The sequence below is a fragment of the Emydura macquarii genome, unplaced genomic scaffold (assembly GCF_026122565.2).
Source record: "Emydura macquarii macquarii isolate MOO-44397 ecotype Brisbane River unplaced genomic scaffold, CSIRO-AGI_Emac_v2 contig_2768, whole genome shotgun sequence".
Lineage (NCBI taxonomy): Eukaryota > Metazoa > Chordata > Testudines > Chelidae > Emydura > Emydura macquarii.
The window spans coordinates 3608419-3626403 of NW_027132905.1; the positions used below are offsets into that span (position 1 = coordinate 3608419).

Sequence of the window (17985 nt, forward strand, 5' to 3'; positions counted from 1 at the left end):
TCCTCGGTTTCATCCCTTAATGCAAAGAGAAGAGCATTTACCTAGCTTTATAAAAGATACCCTGGCCATTTAAAAACCAGTCACCCTCACTAATAACATTTCTCCTTATTAATTGTGCATCTGCTGCCCAATTCCTTCAGTGATGTCACAGTCACGTCTTTGTGACATCACTGTCGCATTCATGGTGATAACATTATGAATCCACAGACTCAAGTGTGATGCTAGTGAAGGAAGCTGGCAGGCCGTGCGCTAGACTTGTAGCTTCCACAGAAACACTCATCTCTTGGTACCAGCACAAGGAAGGAACCTCACAAAGCACACAACAGCTCAGCGAGTTTGAATAAAATACAGGATATCGCCTTAGCAGGATTCAAAGAGGGACTGAACATTTATAGGAATAAAAAAAAAGATCATCCCGAATTATAATAGCGATTGCTAAAAGAGGAGAGTTTGGGAAGGGATATAAAATCTCATGCATCAAGGTTTAATGCAATGTCTAACTATTAGGGATTAGGATGAGATTAGGGCAGATTGTCCCACATCTCCCCGCTGTGGGTTTTCCCTGAGGCACCTGGTGCTGGCCACTGTCGGAGATAGGACCCTGAACTAGATAAACCCCGGTTCTGAACCCGTCTGACAATTCCTATGTTCCTATTTTGTGACAGTTGCTGGAGAGTGATACGGTTTCTCTAAATCGGATCCTGCTGGATCCGAGCATAATGGGTCGTTCAAACATGTCCTTAGCTTTTGTTACATCTTCCGTGTGCTGTAACTTCCTGAATTTAATAAAACTGCCCCCATCCATGTTAACCAACACACTAATTGTTCGTTCTTTGTTTCCTTTCAGGGTCCAAGGAGACAGGCACCCCACACCATGGACGTTGCTATAAAGCGGCGAGTCCTGAGCTCTGCTTTTATTCTGATACATTGTCTGGCCTGGGTGGGGAGCCCTGAGAAAGGCAACTCCTCCCCCTTGCACTTTACCCATCCCTTTTATAACGCCACGATCTATGAGAATTCTGCCCCCAAGACCTACGTCGACAGCTATGCCAAAATGGGTATTTATATGGCAGACTCACAGTGGGCCATCAGATACAGAATAGCTTCCGGGGACAGCGATGGCCTCTTTAAAACCGAGGAGCATGTGGTTGGGGATTTCTGCTTTTTGAGGATAAGAACAAGGAGTGGGAATATGGCGCTTTTGAACAGGGAGGTCAAAGACAATTACATGTTGATTATTCAAGCCACAGAGAAAGCCTTTGCATATGAAGCGTGGGCCAAGGTGCTGATCCACATTCTAGACAGGAACGACCTGAAACCTCTCTTCTCACCCCCCTCCTACAAAGTTACCATCAGAGAAGACACGCCGCTGAAAACGGCCATCGGCGTGGTCAGGGCTACGGATGCTGACGTGGGCCAGAATGCGGAGTTCTACTACGCCCTCCCGACTCACTCCCACTTGTTCATAGTGCACCCCACCAGCGGGGTAGTGATGACGGCCGGGAGGCTGAATGGGACACACCGAGGGAAACACCAGCTGCAGGTTCTGGCTGTGGACAGAATGAGAAAAATCTCTGAGGGCAATGGGTTCGGAAACCTGGCTAGTCTGGTGATACAAGTGGAGCCATCTGCCAGAAAACCCCCCGCTATAGCCTCAGTGACGGTGACGCCATCGGACTCTGCGGAGAACCTCCTCTACGCGACGCTGTTTGTGGAAGCTGGGGGTTCAGAAGCCGGGATCGACTCAGTTGATATTGTGGCTGGAGATCCAGGAAGGCATTTTAAAGCCATCAAATCCTTTGTTGGGAGCAACGAGTTCATGATAGTGTCAGCCAAAGAGATCAACTGGCTGGCTAGCCCCTCTGGTTTCAATCTAAGTCTGCAGGCCAAGGACAAGAGCAAACCACCTCTCTACTCTCAGATTAGAATTATCCACATACCACCTTCCAAGTATGTCTCTGCCAGATTCGAGAAGGAAGTATACAGGGTCCAGCTCAGTGAATTTTCCCCACCTGGTAGCCAAGTTGCTATGGCTAAAATCTCCCCAGTCTTTCCAAATCTGAAGTATGTTTTGAGACCCACTCCTGATAGCACAGGGTTTAAAATCAACCCTCAAACTGGGTTGATAACTACAGTCAGAACGATGGACTTCCAAGACCAGTCTCACTTTGAACTTGAAGTTACAACTGCCAACAGTCAGGCCTTCACTACTGTTGTCGTTGATGTCATTGATTGCAACAACCATGCTCCAAGTTTTACTCAGTCGTCATACCACGGCACCTTTGATGAAAACATGCCGCCTGGCACCAGTGTCTTAACAGTGAGGGCTACAGATCACGACCACGGGGAGAATGGTTTTGTCACCTACACCATAGCCAACAAGCGAGCAGTTCCATTTGTCATTGACCCATATTCAGGCATCATCTCCACCTCCAAGCCAATGGACTATGAACTGATGCAGAGATGGTACCATCTCCGTGTCTGGGCATCAGACTGGGGGTCCCCCTTCCGCCATGAGACTGAGGTGTACGTTTCCCTCGTCCTGAGCAACTTGAATGACAATGCCCCGGTGTTTGAGAAGGCAAACTGCAATGGAAGCATCCCCCGGGACTTATCTGTTGGGCACCCTGTGGTCACAGTATCTGCCATTGATGTAGATGAACTGCAGCATGTGAAGTACAAAATCATGTCTGGCAATGAGCTGCAGCATTTTGACCTGAACCCTGCCTCTGGAGTAATTTCCCTTAGAACCTCCCTCAGAGATCTACCTGCTGGGCAGTCACCCCTCTATTCTCTGAAAATAAGTGCAACAGATGGAGAGAACTATGCTTCACCTACATCCGTTAACATCACGGTGGTCAGTCCAGGCTTCCCAGTCCACATGCTGTGCGAGGAGACGGGGGTGCTGCAGCAGTTGACGGAGAATATTATCCACTCCATTGAGTCTCTGTCTCCAGACGAAAGTCTGGAGGAGGAAACCTCTGTGAATCTGCATCATGTGAATCATCATGCACCTCAGTTTGATGACAGCTTTCCAAGGTCTATCGATATCATGGAGACTATCCCAGTCAACTCAACCATTGTTGACCTTGCAGCTGGTGATCCCGATTCTGGCTTCAATGGCAAACTGGTCTATGTGATCACTGATGGAAATGAGGACAGTTGCTTTACTATTGACATAGAAATGGGTCTCCTCCAAGTTCTCTCCCCCTTAGACCATGAACGAACAAGCTTCTACATCCTTAACATTACTGTGTATGACCTTGGCACTCCTCAGAGATCATCATGGAAACTCTTGGCGGTGAATGTGTTGGATGCCAACGATAATGCTCCTAAATTCCCACAGGGTGCATATTGGGTGGTGATACCAGAAGATGTAACGCCCGGAACAACTGTAGCACAGATGAAAGCAGAAGATTCTGATACAGATGACAATGGGAAGGTAAAATATTCCCTCCTAACCCCCACGGATAAATTTGCCATTAACAGTGTCACCGGGGATGTGACGGTGACTGGCCCCCTGGACAGAGAATTGTGGCCTCGCTATGTGCTAAAAATAGAAGCCAGGGACCAGCCTAGAACTGGCCACCAGCTTTTTTCGGTCACTGATCTGGTAGTGACTTTGGAAGATGTGAATGACAATTCCCCACAGTGCATCCCAGCCCTGAACAATGTGAAGGTCCCTGAGGACCTGCCCCTGGGCACCATTCTGCTCTTCCTGGAAGCCTTTGATCCTGACGCCAGCTCTGGGGGAGATGTAAAATACAGCCTTATTGATGAGGAGGGGAGGACATTCCACGTCGATAGGCTGACGGGGGCTCTCCGGGTGGAGAAAGAGCTGGACTATGAGAAGAGGGATCTTTACAATCTGACCGTACAAGTCAGCGATGGTGGGCGGCCCATCTCCCGCTCTTCCTTCTGCCACGTGACAGTTGAGGTCCTTGATGTCAATGAGAATGTACACGCTCCTCGCTTTGCCTCCTTCGTGTTCAGCGGTTGGGTGCAGGAGAACAGTCCAGAGGGGACGTCGGTGATGATGGTAACCGCTCAGGATGGCGATAAGGGGAAGGATGGGGAACTCCAATATTTCATCAGAGAGGGCACTGGCCTGGCTGTCTTCCACATTGAAGAGGACACAGGTAACGATGGCCCAGTGTAAGGGTATATGGGGGGCACTGTGAAGATTGGTTTAAATGACATCCTGTGGTTGGCCTGGAATTTGACCCACCAGAACCTTTCTGTATTCTGTTTGCAAAGTCCATGGGCTCAAATCATCCTTGCTTGTGCAGGGAACTGCAATGTGCATCCCCTTTGGGAATTCATCCTAATGGGGAGCAGGTAATGTGTGGACCTCCTGCCTCCCCAGGGTTTCTGCAAGGGGAAGATAGCTTGCAAGGGCAGCCAAAGTCCCATAACAGCACCACAAGCTGAAGATGCCCAGGTGTGCTTAGGATTGGGGCACGTCCCAGACATGCTTTCCATGCCCCCTTCCTGGTTTTCATTGCCCACACCTGGGACTGCCTTGGCCAGCCGTAGGCCCCACAGCAGAGTGAGGTTTGCATGCACCTTGTTCAGTTGGACCGATGGGGTATTAAATCAAGGCTCCCTTCAGTCATCAGGATCTACGGCTGCAGCATTTCAAACCCTTTTCTCCCCCTCCACCACCCAACAACCCCAAGGTGTGCAAGCTTCATCTCTCAGATAATCCCTACCCCAGGCACCAGATCCAGTGCTGAGGCTCAGATCTCCTGCATGGTAACACACACCTGCTAGTGGGCCATGCACAATTCCAACCCCGAGTTTTTAAGGGGATAGTTGTGCATGTTTTTTTGGAGTTCTTGGAATCCACTGAAAGCTTTTTGTAACTCTCCTAGGTACAATTCAGACCGTGGGCCCACTAGACAGAGAATCTACGTCTCATTATTGGCTGACAGTGTTAGCCATTGACCAAGGTTCAGTTCCTCTCTCCTCTGTGGCTGAAGTTTATATTGAAATCGCCGACGTCAATGACAACCCGCCCCAGATGTCGAGACCAGTCTTTTATGCCTCTGTCATGGAGAACTCCCCAGCGAACATCTCTGTCCTTCAGCTTGATGCCTGGGACCCAGACTCCAGCTCCACAGGGCAGCTGACTTTCCACATCGTAAATGGCAACCCCCAGGGGTTCTTCACCGTTAACCCTGTCACAGGTAAGGACTAAGCAGACTCAGAGTCTCCATAGAGCACACAGAGTGTTGCACAGAGCATTCTCGGTGCGGTAGAATGCAACACTGCCAAATTACAGCTGGTCCCTGACCAAGTGTGTCAGTTTCACAGTGACTCTTCCAAAGATCCAAATTGCCAGGCACAAAGTCTGCTCAGAGGCTGATTGTCTGTAACTGGCACTTCCACAAGCGGTAAGTCTTTATCTGCAGCCAAGTGGCTCTCAGAAAGAAACAAGATTGTTTTACCTCTTTGAGAGCATCAAAGAGAGCCAAAGGAATTGTTTTGAATATTTTGCCTTGCAATCAACTGCCCCACTGCGCAACGTGAGCCAGTGGCAAGTGTATCAGCCCCAACGGGAAATGTTTTTCTGGAAAGTACTTTTTGGTCATAGAGCAGAACTGTCACTATAAGATGTAGTCAATACAAAAATTCTACTATACGTGGGGATTCCTCTGGTTCTCCAATGCTATTAGTGCAGTGTTGACTTCGCCTCTTCCTGCCATCACTTTAGACTACCTCTTTCATCTCAGCACTAATTGCCAGATCTGTTAGCGCCTTCCAAAGCCCACTGATGTTTAGTGTAAACAGCTTCCTAAAACTATCGTCTGACATTGGGCCGGTCTAAAAATGCAAGCTCTGCCATGCCTCTCACTGTATCAGCTCTTGGGATCCGAGGGGAGGGGGGGGCCAAGAACATGCGTATGATATAGGGTTAATAAATGAGTCTGGCGTGGCAGCACCAGGACAGTGCAACAGGTTGAAGTTTTGAACTATGCTTATTTCCTTGATCTCAGTCTGCTACAGCAGCTGGGATGTATTGAAGAGACAAGTGAACTAACTTGGCTCTTGGCAATGTGTGTTGTTCATCAGTCTCTAGTAACCGCCTGCCTGGCTTGTTGAGAAGGGGAACTGGTGGGATCCAGATGTTGAGATATTGTAGGGTTGACCTTGGGGTGTGGGAGGGCATAGGGAAAATATGATAAAGGGAAAATGGTGAAAACCTCCAGGTTTCAATAGAGACTAAGAGACTATTTATACTCCCTATAAGATGGCACTGAATGTGAGCCAGGAATGGTGGACTCCTCCCCTGCATCTGTCTTTTTTGGCAATTTCAGCTCTGCATTCTTCTGCACCGCCTGTAACTATTCACTCCGTTAGAGAGTTGCAGCATCCATGTAAAAACCATATCCTAATTTTATGTTGGAATAACCAGGCTTAGATCCAAATGAGTTGAATCACTTCTAAATACAATGGCTGCACACAAACGAAACTGACGCACTCCCATATAAACCATCTTCTATCCCTCTCTCTGCACTCTCCATCTCAGGGGTGATGTGCATCGGACAGAGATGTGCTTATCAGGCCTGTGAACACATGTGGTGACCTTATCCCTTGGGGGAGGACTCTTCTTTAAACTCAGTGCTTGGGAGCAGCAGGAGGGCCTGCTTCCAAACCTAATCCAGATTCCTTTCTCTTCCCCTTTCCTTGCATGTCATCCAAAAACAAAGCAATTGCCTGGAACCATTGGCAAGCACCACATGGATTACATGCAAGTAGATACTGAAATTAAAAACACAGCACAGATTGCTGTTGCCAGAGAAAGTCACAGCTTGTCTAAATGTCTGGGCTGTAGGCAGTTTATGGTTAACACAATACTGATTTCATGACGAGGAAGGGAAAGTACCGGTCACGGCACTAAAATGGCTAAAAATTACAATCTTCTCTTGTGTCATCCTGAGACTACCGGTGGCAGAAGGGTGGAAGGTGAACTGCTGCTCTTTATTATCAGTGACCATTTATAGTGTGATTGACATGGGGATCCACTTGACCATCTCAGGCCAGGGAAAAGCCATCATAGTTGTGCAAAACAAAACAAAAAAATCACCACAAAGTAATGTACAATGGGTGACTTGACTTAAATTTAAAGATAGGGGAAGGGGGCCCAGCGAAGTTTGTAGCACCATGAAGCCTCTGGAGTTCTTAACATGCTCTGAAGTGGTTTTTCCAATAGTCTAGGTTTTTATTTTGAATGCTTTTTCAAAGGTGAAAGGTGCCTAGCTTTCTTTACTAAATGGAGGAAAGAACATGAAAGATCCTAGAAAGGTTTGAATTCCAGAATTAGCGAAGTTCTAAAAGAGGTTAACCCTAACCACACTTACTCTGACGTCAAACTAGCAGGAGAATATTTTGAGTTATTGAAATTGCTGAGGCAGAAGTGTTTATGACGGGACATGACTGGGCATCTGACTTTCTCTATGTTCTTCGGTTATGAGCTATGAGTAATTTCAAGAGGAAACCATGGAGACTATTGTTGTTAGTCATGCGATTTTAGCAAATGCTGAAGAGATGAGAGTCACCATGAAGGTGTCAGGATCATGATCCAACAGCACACGCAGAAGGCAACTTCCTCCATTTGGAGACCACCACAGTCTATTTCTCCAGAAATATGTGGCCCCTCCTCTCCCCCAGTCTTCTTCTTCTTACAGCTTTTCCCGCACTAAGCAGGGTCCCCATGTTCCTACTGGGTTAATGTCATCCCAGAGGTAACTCCACTGTTCCCTACTTTTTAAGTGACCAGTTGTGCAGCCCTTCCTCACCCTGGTGTAGATAGCCCCATAAGGCTACATCTGCGAATACGTGCCCAGCAGCGTCGGTGGAGGTGACAGCTACGCTGCTGGGTCCTGAGCAATCTAGCTGTGGGCTTTGGGGAGTGAAGCATCCAGCAGGATTGTCTAAGCGTTTGGACGATATGAACCAGAGCCCTGGATCCCGACAGAGAGTAAAAGGGAGAACAGGATTTGGGGAAAGAGGCATGTCATGGGGTTCTCTGCTCATGGCTGTGGCACCTCTTTGCGGCTGTGTCTGGGGAATAGCTCTGCCTGGTCAGACACCCCCTTCTGTCTTTCTCACGCACTGCAGCCTCTCTCACACTCCAGCAGTTGCAGTGCTTCCTCTTTTGAGTCAGGCTGCTCCCTCTTCATGGCGAGGCCTTCCAGCCAGCTCACTATGTGTTTCCCCCTTCTGGGATATCAAAGTCTTTCCACATGAATTGTCTCAGGCAGCTTTCCAATTCACTGCCCAGGCTGTGCCATTTCCCTGGTGGCTAGTAGGGGAACCCGGCCCTGCCCACTACTCCAGGTTCCAGCTTTGGGATCCTTGAATCACCAGCCAAAGTCTGCACCATTCCAAACGTTGCCACCATTTCCCTGAGCCTTTTCCTACTCCACCCTTATCGGGCTTCTGCTCCATCATCCTTCTAGTAAACCCTTACATCAGGGCCAGGCTCTCAGAGCTTCTTCTCTCACCCTGGGTCTCCTTTCCCTTGCAAAGCCCAGAGAGTAACTGCAGGCTTCCACCTTGCAGCCCTTTTCTGCTGCAAGCTTCCTGGCTTTATGACGGCCTCACCTGCTCCTACTCAGCTGGGCTCCAGCCTTAATCAGCACTTGCTCATCAAGGCCAGCTCTCCCTCAGGTGTGGCTTATTGGGTTACTCTTGTGCCGCATTAACCCTTTCTGGTCTAGTGTGGGATGAATACCCATAAGAGGGAGAAAAAAGGAAAGATCCAGAGTTAAAGTCCGGAGGGGACCAATATATCATCTAGCCGGACCTCCTGTATGTTACAGGCCATTAACTTTCACCCAGTTATCCCTGTAATGAGCCAAATAACTTGTGTTTGGATAAAGCATCTCTTCCAGAAAGGCATCTAGTCTGGATCTGAAGGCATCAAGAGATGGAGAATCCACCACTACCCTGAGTACTTGTTTCAACGGTTAATTGTCCTCATCATTAACAATTTGTGCCTAAAGACAGAGAAATGGGTCTAATGAGGAGGAAAAATGAGAGAACAGAAGAAAAGAAAGAGGGGGAGGTAGAGTAAGAGAGGACATGAGGGGGGAGAAATGAAAGAGAGAAGAGGATGATAGATAAACTGGAGAAAGGATTCCAGGCAAGCAGCCTCCTCCTTTCTCAGGATCCTGTAATAAAAAGCTCAGGTGTCCTTAACTTTGGCGCTCCCTGTTTTCACTATTTGGGTTCTGCTTTTGCCTGGGCTGGGCATGAGGTAGCACCCCATCCCCAGCTCTGCCAGCAGAAGGTGTTTGATGTTCGCTGCTCCCAATGCGCTGTTGATCGCTGCTCCTGTTCCAACATGACGAGCTTTCTGTTCCCTTATTCTGACAATGAATAAGGCATTCTGTTGCTGCAGGCAGAAATGATCTGTTTCCCCGTTGCTCAGCATGTGGGCTCTGACAGGCTGCAAACACAGGGCTCATGCATTCCTGGCCTTGCAAACTTATCTCCCAACTGGGAAGAATTAGGCTTTAAAGCCGGTACAGGACATCAATTAGTTTGCAAGAAATAATCAGGACCAGCCTGAAGATCATTATTAGGAGGAGAAGATTTAGGAGTAAACGTGGTTGTGTTGGTTCTTGTACAGGAGTTTGTAAAAAGGCCACCCCACTTCACGATTAACCAGGGCAGTAAGAGCCTAAGGGAATTAACAGTTCCAGAGGCATCTAATCTCCATGTTGTGTTTAAGGGCTGAGTTGGCCTTTGGAACGCCAACCTCCAGGCTAGCCATCGTGCCTTTCCAAACGGTGACAAGGTACCTGAACTATTATAGTGCACTGGGGCAGAGACAAGGAAATCAGCCAAAAATCCCAGAGTGGATTTCAATTGCCATTAGAAAACCTGCTCCGTGTTGGCCAAATGAGAAAGGAAAACAACAATTACTAGGGGGGAAAGGTGCTTTTTCCCCGCTGCTCCTAGGTGGTGGTGGTTCAAACAGCTGCGTGTTGACATCTCTTCAGGGCACAAAAGCTGATGGAAGTTTCCCTTCAATAATGGTTTTACCTTCCACTCTAACCATCTGGCTTCAGGGTGCCTGTAACACAATGGCAACCAATAAAAATAGGTATTAATTCCAGCTGGCTTCCCCTGAACATCGCGTCCAATCACAGCCTCTGTGGCTCCGAGTAATCAGCTGCCGGAGTCTGCCTGAACACAGTTTGCATTTGTGTGTCTTGGCAGGGGCACAGCGCTAGGGCTCTGTTTGGGAATTAGAGTAATTAACCATTAACCACAAGCACTTTCTGATCTCATGACAGGGTGGTTAACAAACCATGGAGAGGCATCACCAGCTGCAAATGGGCATGGGGTGGGGGGCCTGGAAACAATTTTGCCCTAGTGGAACTTGCCCCGGAGTCAGGAAGAGAAGCCAACGGAAGAGAGAGAAACACCCACACCCCCCATGGTACACAGGAGTTATGGGCACAAAGCAAAATCAGCCAGTGATGACTTTTTAAAAGTGCTGGTGGTCGGGGTCCTCCATTATCCCCAGAGAAGGTTTGGCGTGGGGAATGATATATCTGCCATAGGATGACGACCAGTAGGACCCGGTCCACCTGCCTTCTCCTCCGTCATTTCCCAGCTACTGTGAGGCTGTGCTGAATCCAGTTTGTTTTCAGCTCCACCACCAGCCCAGCCCAGAGAAGGATCTCAGTTTGGCCTCTTTTTTGTGACTAACTTCCTACCAGTGTGACAAGGTGGGCGAGGTAATATCTTTTGTTGGACCAACTTCTATTGGCGAGAGAGACAAGCATTCGAGCCACACAGACCTCTTCTTCAGGTCTCAGAAGTGTGTCTCTCTCACCAACAGAAACTGGTCCAATAAAAGCTATTACCTCACGCAAAACACACCTTGTCTCTCTAATATCCTGGGGCCAACATGGCTACAACTACACTGCATACATTCGTACCGATGTGACGCTTCCACCCACATTCCCCCTTTCAGATCCACTCGCCCACCATGCATCCACCCACCTGCCCCATGTATGCACACATAAGCCAGTGCTACAGGATTCAGCCGTCGCACCAGGCCACCGGTGCTTATGACTCAGCATTTAGGCCCTGATTCAGCAAAGCACTTAAGCACGTGCTGAAGTGTTTGGCTAAATCAGAGCCTTACTTAAATTCATAGGTAGACTTGTTCATGCCTCAGCGTGGGGGGAGGGGTTAGATGATTTCTTGAGGTCCTGTCTAGCGCTACGTTTTTGTGATTCTATGACAAGGGATGGATTCAAAGATTTCTGGATTGCTGTATTATTGCTTCTTGCTCTTCTGCCTCTGCTTGGATGTAGAAATGATGATTGGGGGAGGAAATCATTCACTTGTATGCAAACACAGTCTGCTAAGCCAGGTTTACTGGTTTGAATGCATCAGATCAATGTTTATAGTGGCAGCTGACACAGCTGTGTGGTGTTTCCTGCACCCACATGTGATTTTCTGCTGCCTGTGGCACTTGGACACTTGTACACAAAAGTAACTATGACAACATTTAAAATAATAGTATCTATCCAGCCAATGCATTCACCCTTTGATCAGAAACAGGATATTAAAATATTTGTGTTGCTGCTTTTGACAGCCTTGCAAACGTCTGATGGCATTTGATGCATTCCACTCTCTTTTTAAAGGCAAATCCAACTGACAGCAGGTGGTGGAATGAAAGAAGGGATCATATAAGCACAGCTTTGCCAATGAGAATTATGTCTCTGTTAGACAGACAGCTACATGCCCGCACACGTGCGCATACATGCTCACGTATATCCACGCTACCACCCAGGCACTGTGTTCAAAAATTACTGTTCAGAAGTCCTGGGTCAGGCCTCAGAAATCAGGAGATTCACTTAAAATCATGAGTGTTTTTTAAACATAAATTTGGGATTTATTTGAGTTTGCCTTCTGGTTCCTGAACTTTTGGTACTCCTCTCTGCAGGGCAGTCATATCTAAGTCTAATAAACAAAGACAGACAAGGAGGAGGAGAGGACGTTTTTGTCATGCTCATTATAAATCATAAATAATAACAATAATACCTAGCTTTGCACTGGCAGATCTCAAAGTGCTTTTCAAAAGATGACACTATCATTATACCCATGTTACAGATGGGGGAAACTGAGGCACAGAAAGGGTAGGTGACTTGCCAAAGGTCACCCAGCAGGCCAATAGCAGAGCTGGGAATAGAACCCATGTCACCTGAGCATTAGTCCAGGGCACTAGCCACTACTGCCTAGTAACAGGATGTTAGTCTAATGGTTAAAGCAGGGGACTGCCAGAGAGGATCCCCAAATTTTATTCCCAGTTCCGCCGCTGACTTACTCTGTGACCTTGTGCTAGGTCCTTAACCTTCACTGCTTCCATTTGTCCATCTGGAATAAGGACATAAAAATACTTACATTGCAGAGATATTAAAGGTGCCAAAGCAGCTTTCTGAAAGTCTGGAAAGCTGTCTGAGTCTCTCAGATGGAAAGTGCAATAGATTGCAATTACACTTACAATGATAGGTTATTGTGAGTATTATTTTTGGTCCAAATCTGAGGTCCCTGCTCCCTGTTAGCCCAAATTCCCATTGACTTCAGGAGGAGTTTGCATGACTAAAGGCCCTCAGGATTTAGCCCATAACAAATAAATAATAAACCAAGCAGTGACTGCTGGTCGTGGCAGACACAGGGCTGGGACAGAGAGAGCTCATAGACACAAGGCTGTTCCACTGTCAGGAAGTCATGCATTATATATAAAATTTCCATCAGCTAGAAGAGCTGGTTTTGAAAACAATGCAGAGCTGGTTTTACCAAAGGTGATGCCTCAGCCCTTCTGAACAGGATCCCTGTTAAGACAGGAAAGGAGTCACCGCCATGATCCAGTCTTCATGATCTAGCCCTTTTGGAAATTCATCAATTCACCAATCGAAAAGCCAGGAAGGACCATTATGATCATCTGGCTTGTCCTCCTGCACGACACGGGCCAGAGAATTTCACCTGCTAGTCCCTGCAACAAGCCCATGTGAGAGCATATTTTTTGGAAAGCCATTGACTCTAGACCTAAAGACTTCAAAATGATGGTGCATCCACCATCGCTCTTGGAAAGTTGATCCAATGGTTAATTACTGTCACTGTTAAAAATGTGCGCCTTATTTCGAGCCTGGCTTTCTCTAGCTTCAGCTTCCAGCTGCTGGCTGGGGGAGATATTCTTCCCCTCCGAAAAAGGAACACCAAACATTTGTCCAAAATACTGTAAAATGTAGTGATCAGCACTCAAATTGAGCAGCAGGAGGTGACATTTCCACATTGTATAACCACTTCTACGTGCAAGCATGGGAAGTTTCCTAGGTTGGGACCAGGAAATGTCCTCCCACTGTCTTCTTGCTCATTTAATCGATTTGCTTAAGGAGTAATGTCGACGTTGGAGTCTCTGGCTCCGGCTGGCATGTCAGAAGAGCGATTTGTGCCTTCCCCTCCTATGGGGCTTGGAACTCAAAGATTATTTCTTTCTTGGCAGGTCTGATTTCCACCACCTCTCGGCAGCTGGATCGAGAATACAAGGCTGAACATATCCTAGAGGTGCGTAATGACGAAGCTGTAATTAGTTTTATTTACCAGCAAGTGTTTCAAGTCCTCAAAGAATGTTGCCTTGCAAGTTGGAGCACACACAAGGGTCTTGTACCATGAGCTCCCAAGTGCTGGGAAAGATAATTAAATGTTCCGCATCTTTTTTTTCTGTGTTGCCCCAAGTGCCAGCTGCACAGTGTTTTTGAAAAGTGCCTCAAGATTTCCTAACGGAAGAGTGGTGCAAGAGGCCTATTGCCAAGCTGTGGGCTTGAATGAAGGATGAGATTTGCAATTCTATCCTCTAACAAGACGGACAATGATTCGTTTGTAAGAGGCCAAGCCAGAGAAATTCACCCTTATTTATCTTAGAGTGCGACATTATGAGGGCCCAGGCCTCAGCTGCATTGAGCCCATGCTGGGTGCAGTTGGACTGGAGGGAAAGGAAGAGTGCCTCCCCAATCCTGGAACTCATCAGGGACCAGACTAACCCCTGGGACAAATTAGAGAAGGCAGAGCAACCCGATGATCCATTCCACCAGCCCAGGCTTGCCAGAGAACTAACACGGCCCCTACTATGCAGAAAGGGAAACAAGGGTGGGACAGAGCCAGCTGTGCTGCCTTTACATTACCAGGGGGTTCCCCTATAGCAGGGTGATTTCCATAAAGCTGAGATTCCCATTAAGCTGATGGAATCCCCAGCTGCCCTGAGGAATCAGCCATCTGCCCCCTAATAATAATGTTTAGTAATTCTAGAACCCTTTACACACACGTACTTTTTCATTCTCACAGCATCCCCGAAAGATCTGATTGTCTCCATTTTACAGATGGATGAACTGAGGCATAGAGCTGTTAAGTGACTTGCCCCAAGCCTCAGGGTGAGTCAGGATTAGAACTCAAAAGCTCTTGTCTCCAGAGCCTGTGCACAGTCGCTTCAGTATATGTGTCAACACCTTCCTTGTTTCTAAACACTCAATAGTTCCAGGCGAAGGTGAATTTTCCTGCCCCTTTTCTGTATTTTTGTGGATTCCATGATCATTTGGAAGATATTTCAGCACACTCTTTATTCTGCATCTTCAGGACCTTTGTGTTCCTTTTCTCCCACCCTTCAGGAATTTCAAACACATCAGTGAAAGCAGCCAAATCCTAAACAAAGACAAAGCAGCTCCATCCCACTTATTACAGACCCTGTATAAAACTCATCAATAACTTGTCACACCAAGGTCACAGGTCAGATCTGAGACCTTGTTCCCAGTCGAGATCAAGACACCCTTTTAATGACTTTGGGCACGTGATTGCTCATGCATCCAGAATCCCAGAACAATGTATACATTTGTGTAGCAATATTAGGACTTGAGTCAACCACACCTGTTTGACTCCACTGACTTCAGTGGAATAACTCCTGATTTATGCCATAGTTACAAATGGGAGGAGAATCAGGTTCTTAGAGTTTATATTTGTAATGACCCATGGCCTGCTAAAAACAGGTGTCTCTAGCCCATCAGCTCAAGGTGTAGTTGTAGTAAATGCACACCCTCTTATGTGGAGCAGCCCTAGACAACACCATGTAGTGTGACTTACACAACTTCTGCAAACTGCAGACGCCAGAGAACAACTTGGTCACATGCACTTGTATAGGTTTGAAATTTCATCCAGCAGGCGGAAGCGACGTTCATATCGTGCGGGGGGGACAAATGCACATATATGCAAACACCACAATATTTTTACCGCTGCCTTTCATGAGGGGGGTTGGGTGTCGTGCCCTGGCTCATGACAAGATGTTCCTTCACCGAGGCCCCGGGTTTGCTTGCAGGTGGCTGTTTCAGACAATGGAGATCCAACCCTGAAGTCCACTACCAGAGTCGTGATCCAGGTCCTCGATGCCAACGACAACCCTCCCAGCTTCCCCCACAAACTCTTCATGGTTCAGCTCCCAGAGAGAGCTGCTTCTGTGAGTCCACTGCCAGTCTGTCGGTTGCTTGCCTCAGACCGTGACGTGGGGCAGAATGGACAGGTCACCTACACCATTGAGGAGACTGATGAGGGGATATTCACCATCAACCCTACAACAGGCGTGGTGCTCTCCAGAAAGGCTTTCCCTGCCTCAGAATACAACATACTAACGGTGAGTGAGCATGCACCTGAAGGGAGCTGGGCAGCGTGAAAGAGGAGAGGGAAACGCAGAAGTAGGAAGGAGGGAGAAGATGAGAGAGGAGAGAAAGAAGGAGATGGAGAAGCTGAGAGGGACGCATGGAAGAAAGAGTGTGTGTGTGTTTGGGCGGGGAGAGGGGAGGAGAGATATGCACAGATGGAAGGAGAAAGAGAACCAGAGGAAATGAGATGGAGGTGTGAAAAATGGAATGTCTGAGGTGGGATATGTCCCATTCTTCCAGGGAGCCTATCATGCTCCACACAATCTCACCTGGGCTTGGATCTGAATCCGAACTTTCCTATCGTTTGTGGGGTGTTTAGATTTGGGGGTCTGGTTCCGGCCTGTTGCAGAAAGGAGGACAGGCCCAACTCACGAAGTTTGGATCCAGGATCCTGGCCCTGGTTCCACTCTGCTTTGACGCAAGCGTGGTTCTGATTTGGCGTGAGCCTGGGAAAGTTTGAGGGTTTACTCTGTGACCCAGAGGAATGTGGTTTGCATACCTGCGTCGTGAAAGCAGGTGAAACTCAGTCCCTGTGAGTGGGATTTGCTTTTGTGGGTTTTTGGGCACGTTCAGGCTTGAAACTCAAAAAGAATTTGCAAGGAAGTATCAGGCAGAGCCCTGAGAACTTCAGCCCAACCAGATTACTGTGCGGGATTGCTAAACCAGCGCTTTTCTTTGAAACCCGGCTTGTGTATTCATTGGCAGGTCAAGGCAACAGATGGTGGTAGCCCTCCACTTTCCTCCAGTGTGCGACTTCACATCAGTTGGGTCTCTAGCCCCAGCCCTTCCTCAGAGCCACTCGCTTTTGACGAGCCCCATTTTAACTTTGCCGTGATGGAAACAGACCCTGTGAACCACATGGTGGGAGTGATCAGCGTCGAGATTGGACCCAGCCAGCTCTGGTTTAACATCACAGGTGAGGCACGAGTGTGAAACCAGTGCTGGGGTGGCTAAGAGCTGGAACAATTCTGCCCCAATTCCCTTGGCATTCAGCAGCCACCTGCCCTGAGATAACAAAGCTGTTTACTTAGGATTAAAGGAGGATCCTCCATGTAAGCATCGAGTGGCATTCAGGCTGACTACACGGTAAACGTAGCTACCCCTCAAAAAGAGCTGGTGCCAAAGAACAATTACCTATCATACTATACAATGACAGTTCTGGCACTTGCCCACCGCTAATGAAATCTCTTGCACTGGAAGACGCCGCGGGGGAGACAGACCCACGTGGCTCATTGGAAATATGTGGCAATCATGGCCCTGCAGCCTGATAAAACACCTTTCGGGGGCCCTGAGTGGCTGACCTGGTTATCATGCTTGCTTTGCTCCGGGCACTTTATGATTCCTCTGGTAAAACAATTCTTTTTTGGCTCCTCCTCTTCTTCCTCCCTGAATCTTCTCTTCAGTACCCTATGCTTTCCATCAGCTCAAGCTTGTTGTAGATGGAGTGTCTTTCCCTTAATGCTGACAAAGGTACTTACACGTGACAGTTCTCCAGGTGAGGGAGATTTAGAACTCACCTCCGGGACAACGCTGTGGCAAGGCAGACTGTGGAGCTGGGCTGAAGGTGTCCATGGATCTCACTGGGCAGAGGTAGCGATTCACAACTGGCTTGTTTTTGAGTGTGGACTGTGCTCCTAGTATTATGTTGGGACCTCCTTTTGAAGTGACACACTAGTCATGTGCCCATTTGGCTTAGTCCCAGCTGGGGTCAAGTCTGCAGGGATTGCCCTTCACAGGCAGAGCTTTAAGTGTGTGAGTAAATACTTCTCCCTCTCGTGCATTTGGGCAAAGATACTGAAGTACAAATACAATTAACAATGAGGTTCGACACTGTACAGTGCTGACTATGCCAGTGCAACGTTTCTCTTGCATTATGACCTCTTGCCCAGATTTTGTAGCCTGGGGGATATTTACCTCTGAATTTAATCACAGCATTTATCTTCCCTTATAGCGCAGGCCCCTTTTGCCCTCCTGCGTGCTGAATGCCAGATTCAGAAAAGGCAGTTGTTAGTGCATTGGATGATAGTCGGTGCTGTGTGCAGTGCTGCATCAATTTGAATGTTGCATGCATCTGAAACCCTGCTTTTTAATTTATTTTATGCTGTTGATGACGTTGTGCTTTGCAGCAGAAGGCTGCACTGCTCATGCTGCAGAAATCAGGGGGCCTTGGTGCATAATCTGAGATTAGCCTTTCACAGTTCTCAGGGTTTTTCCTCACTGGAGGGCAAGGTTTGACAGCTGAGGGGGA

The 17985-nt window shown here is 47.8% G+C and overlaps 1 protein-coding gene across 1 annotated transcript in view; it reads left to right on the plus strand.

The window, feature by feature from the left end:
* The first annotated feature begins 874 nt into the window (after positions 1-874).
* FAT2 (FAT atypical cadherin 2) overlaps positions 875-17985 on the plus strand; it is a 58110-nt gene continuing 40999 nt past the window's right edge. Inside the window, exons 1-5 of the mRNA XM_067567412.1 lie at positions 875-4139; positions 4875-5189; positions 13538-13599; positions 15398-15709; positions 16443-16653. Of these exons, the coding sequence (XP_067423513.1) occupies positions 875-4139; positions 4875-5189; positions 13538-13599; positions 15398-15709; positions 16443-16653 (4165 nt within the window). The remainder of the gene's footprint in view (positions 4140-4874; positions 5190-13537; positions 13600-15397; positions 15710-16442; positions 16654-17985) is intronic.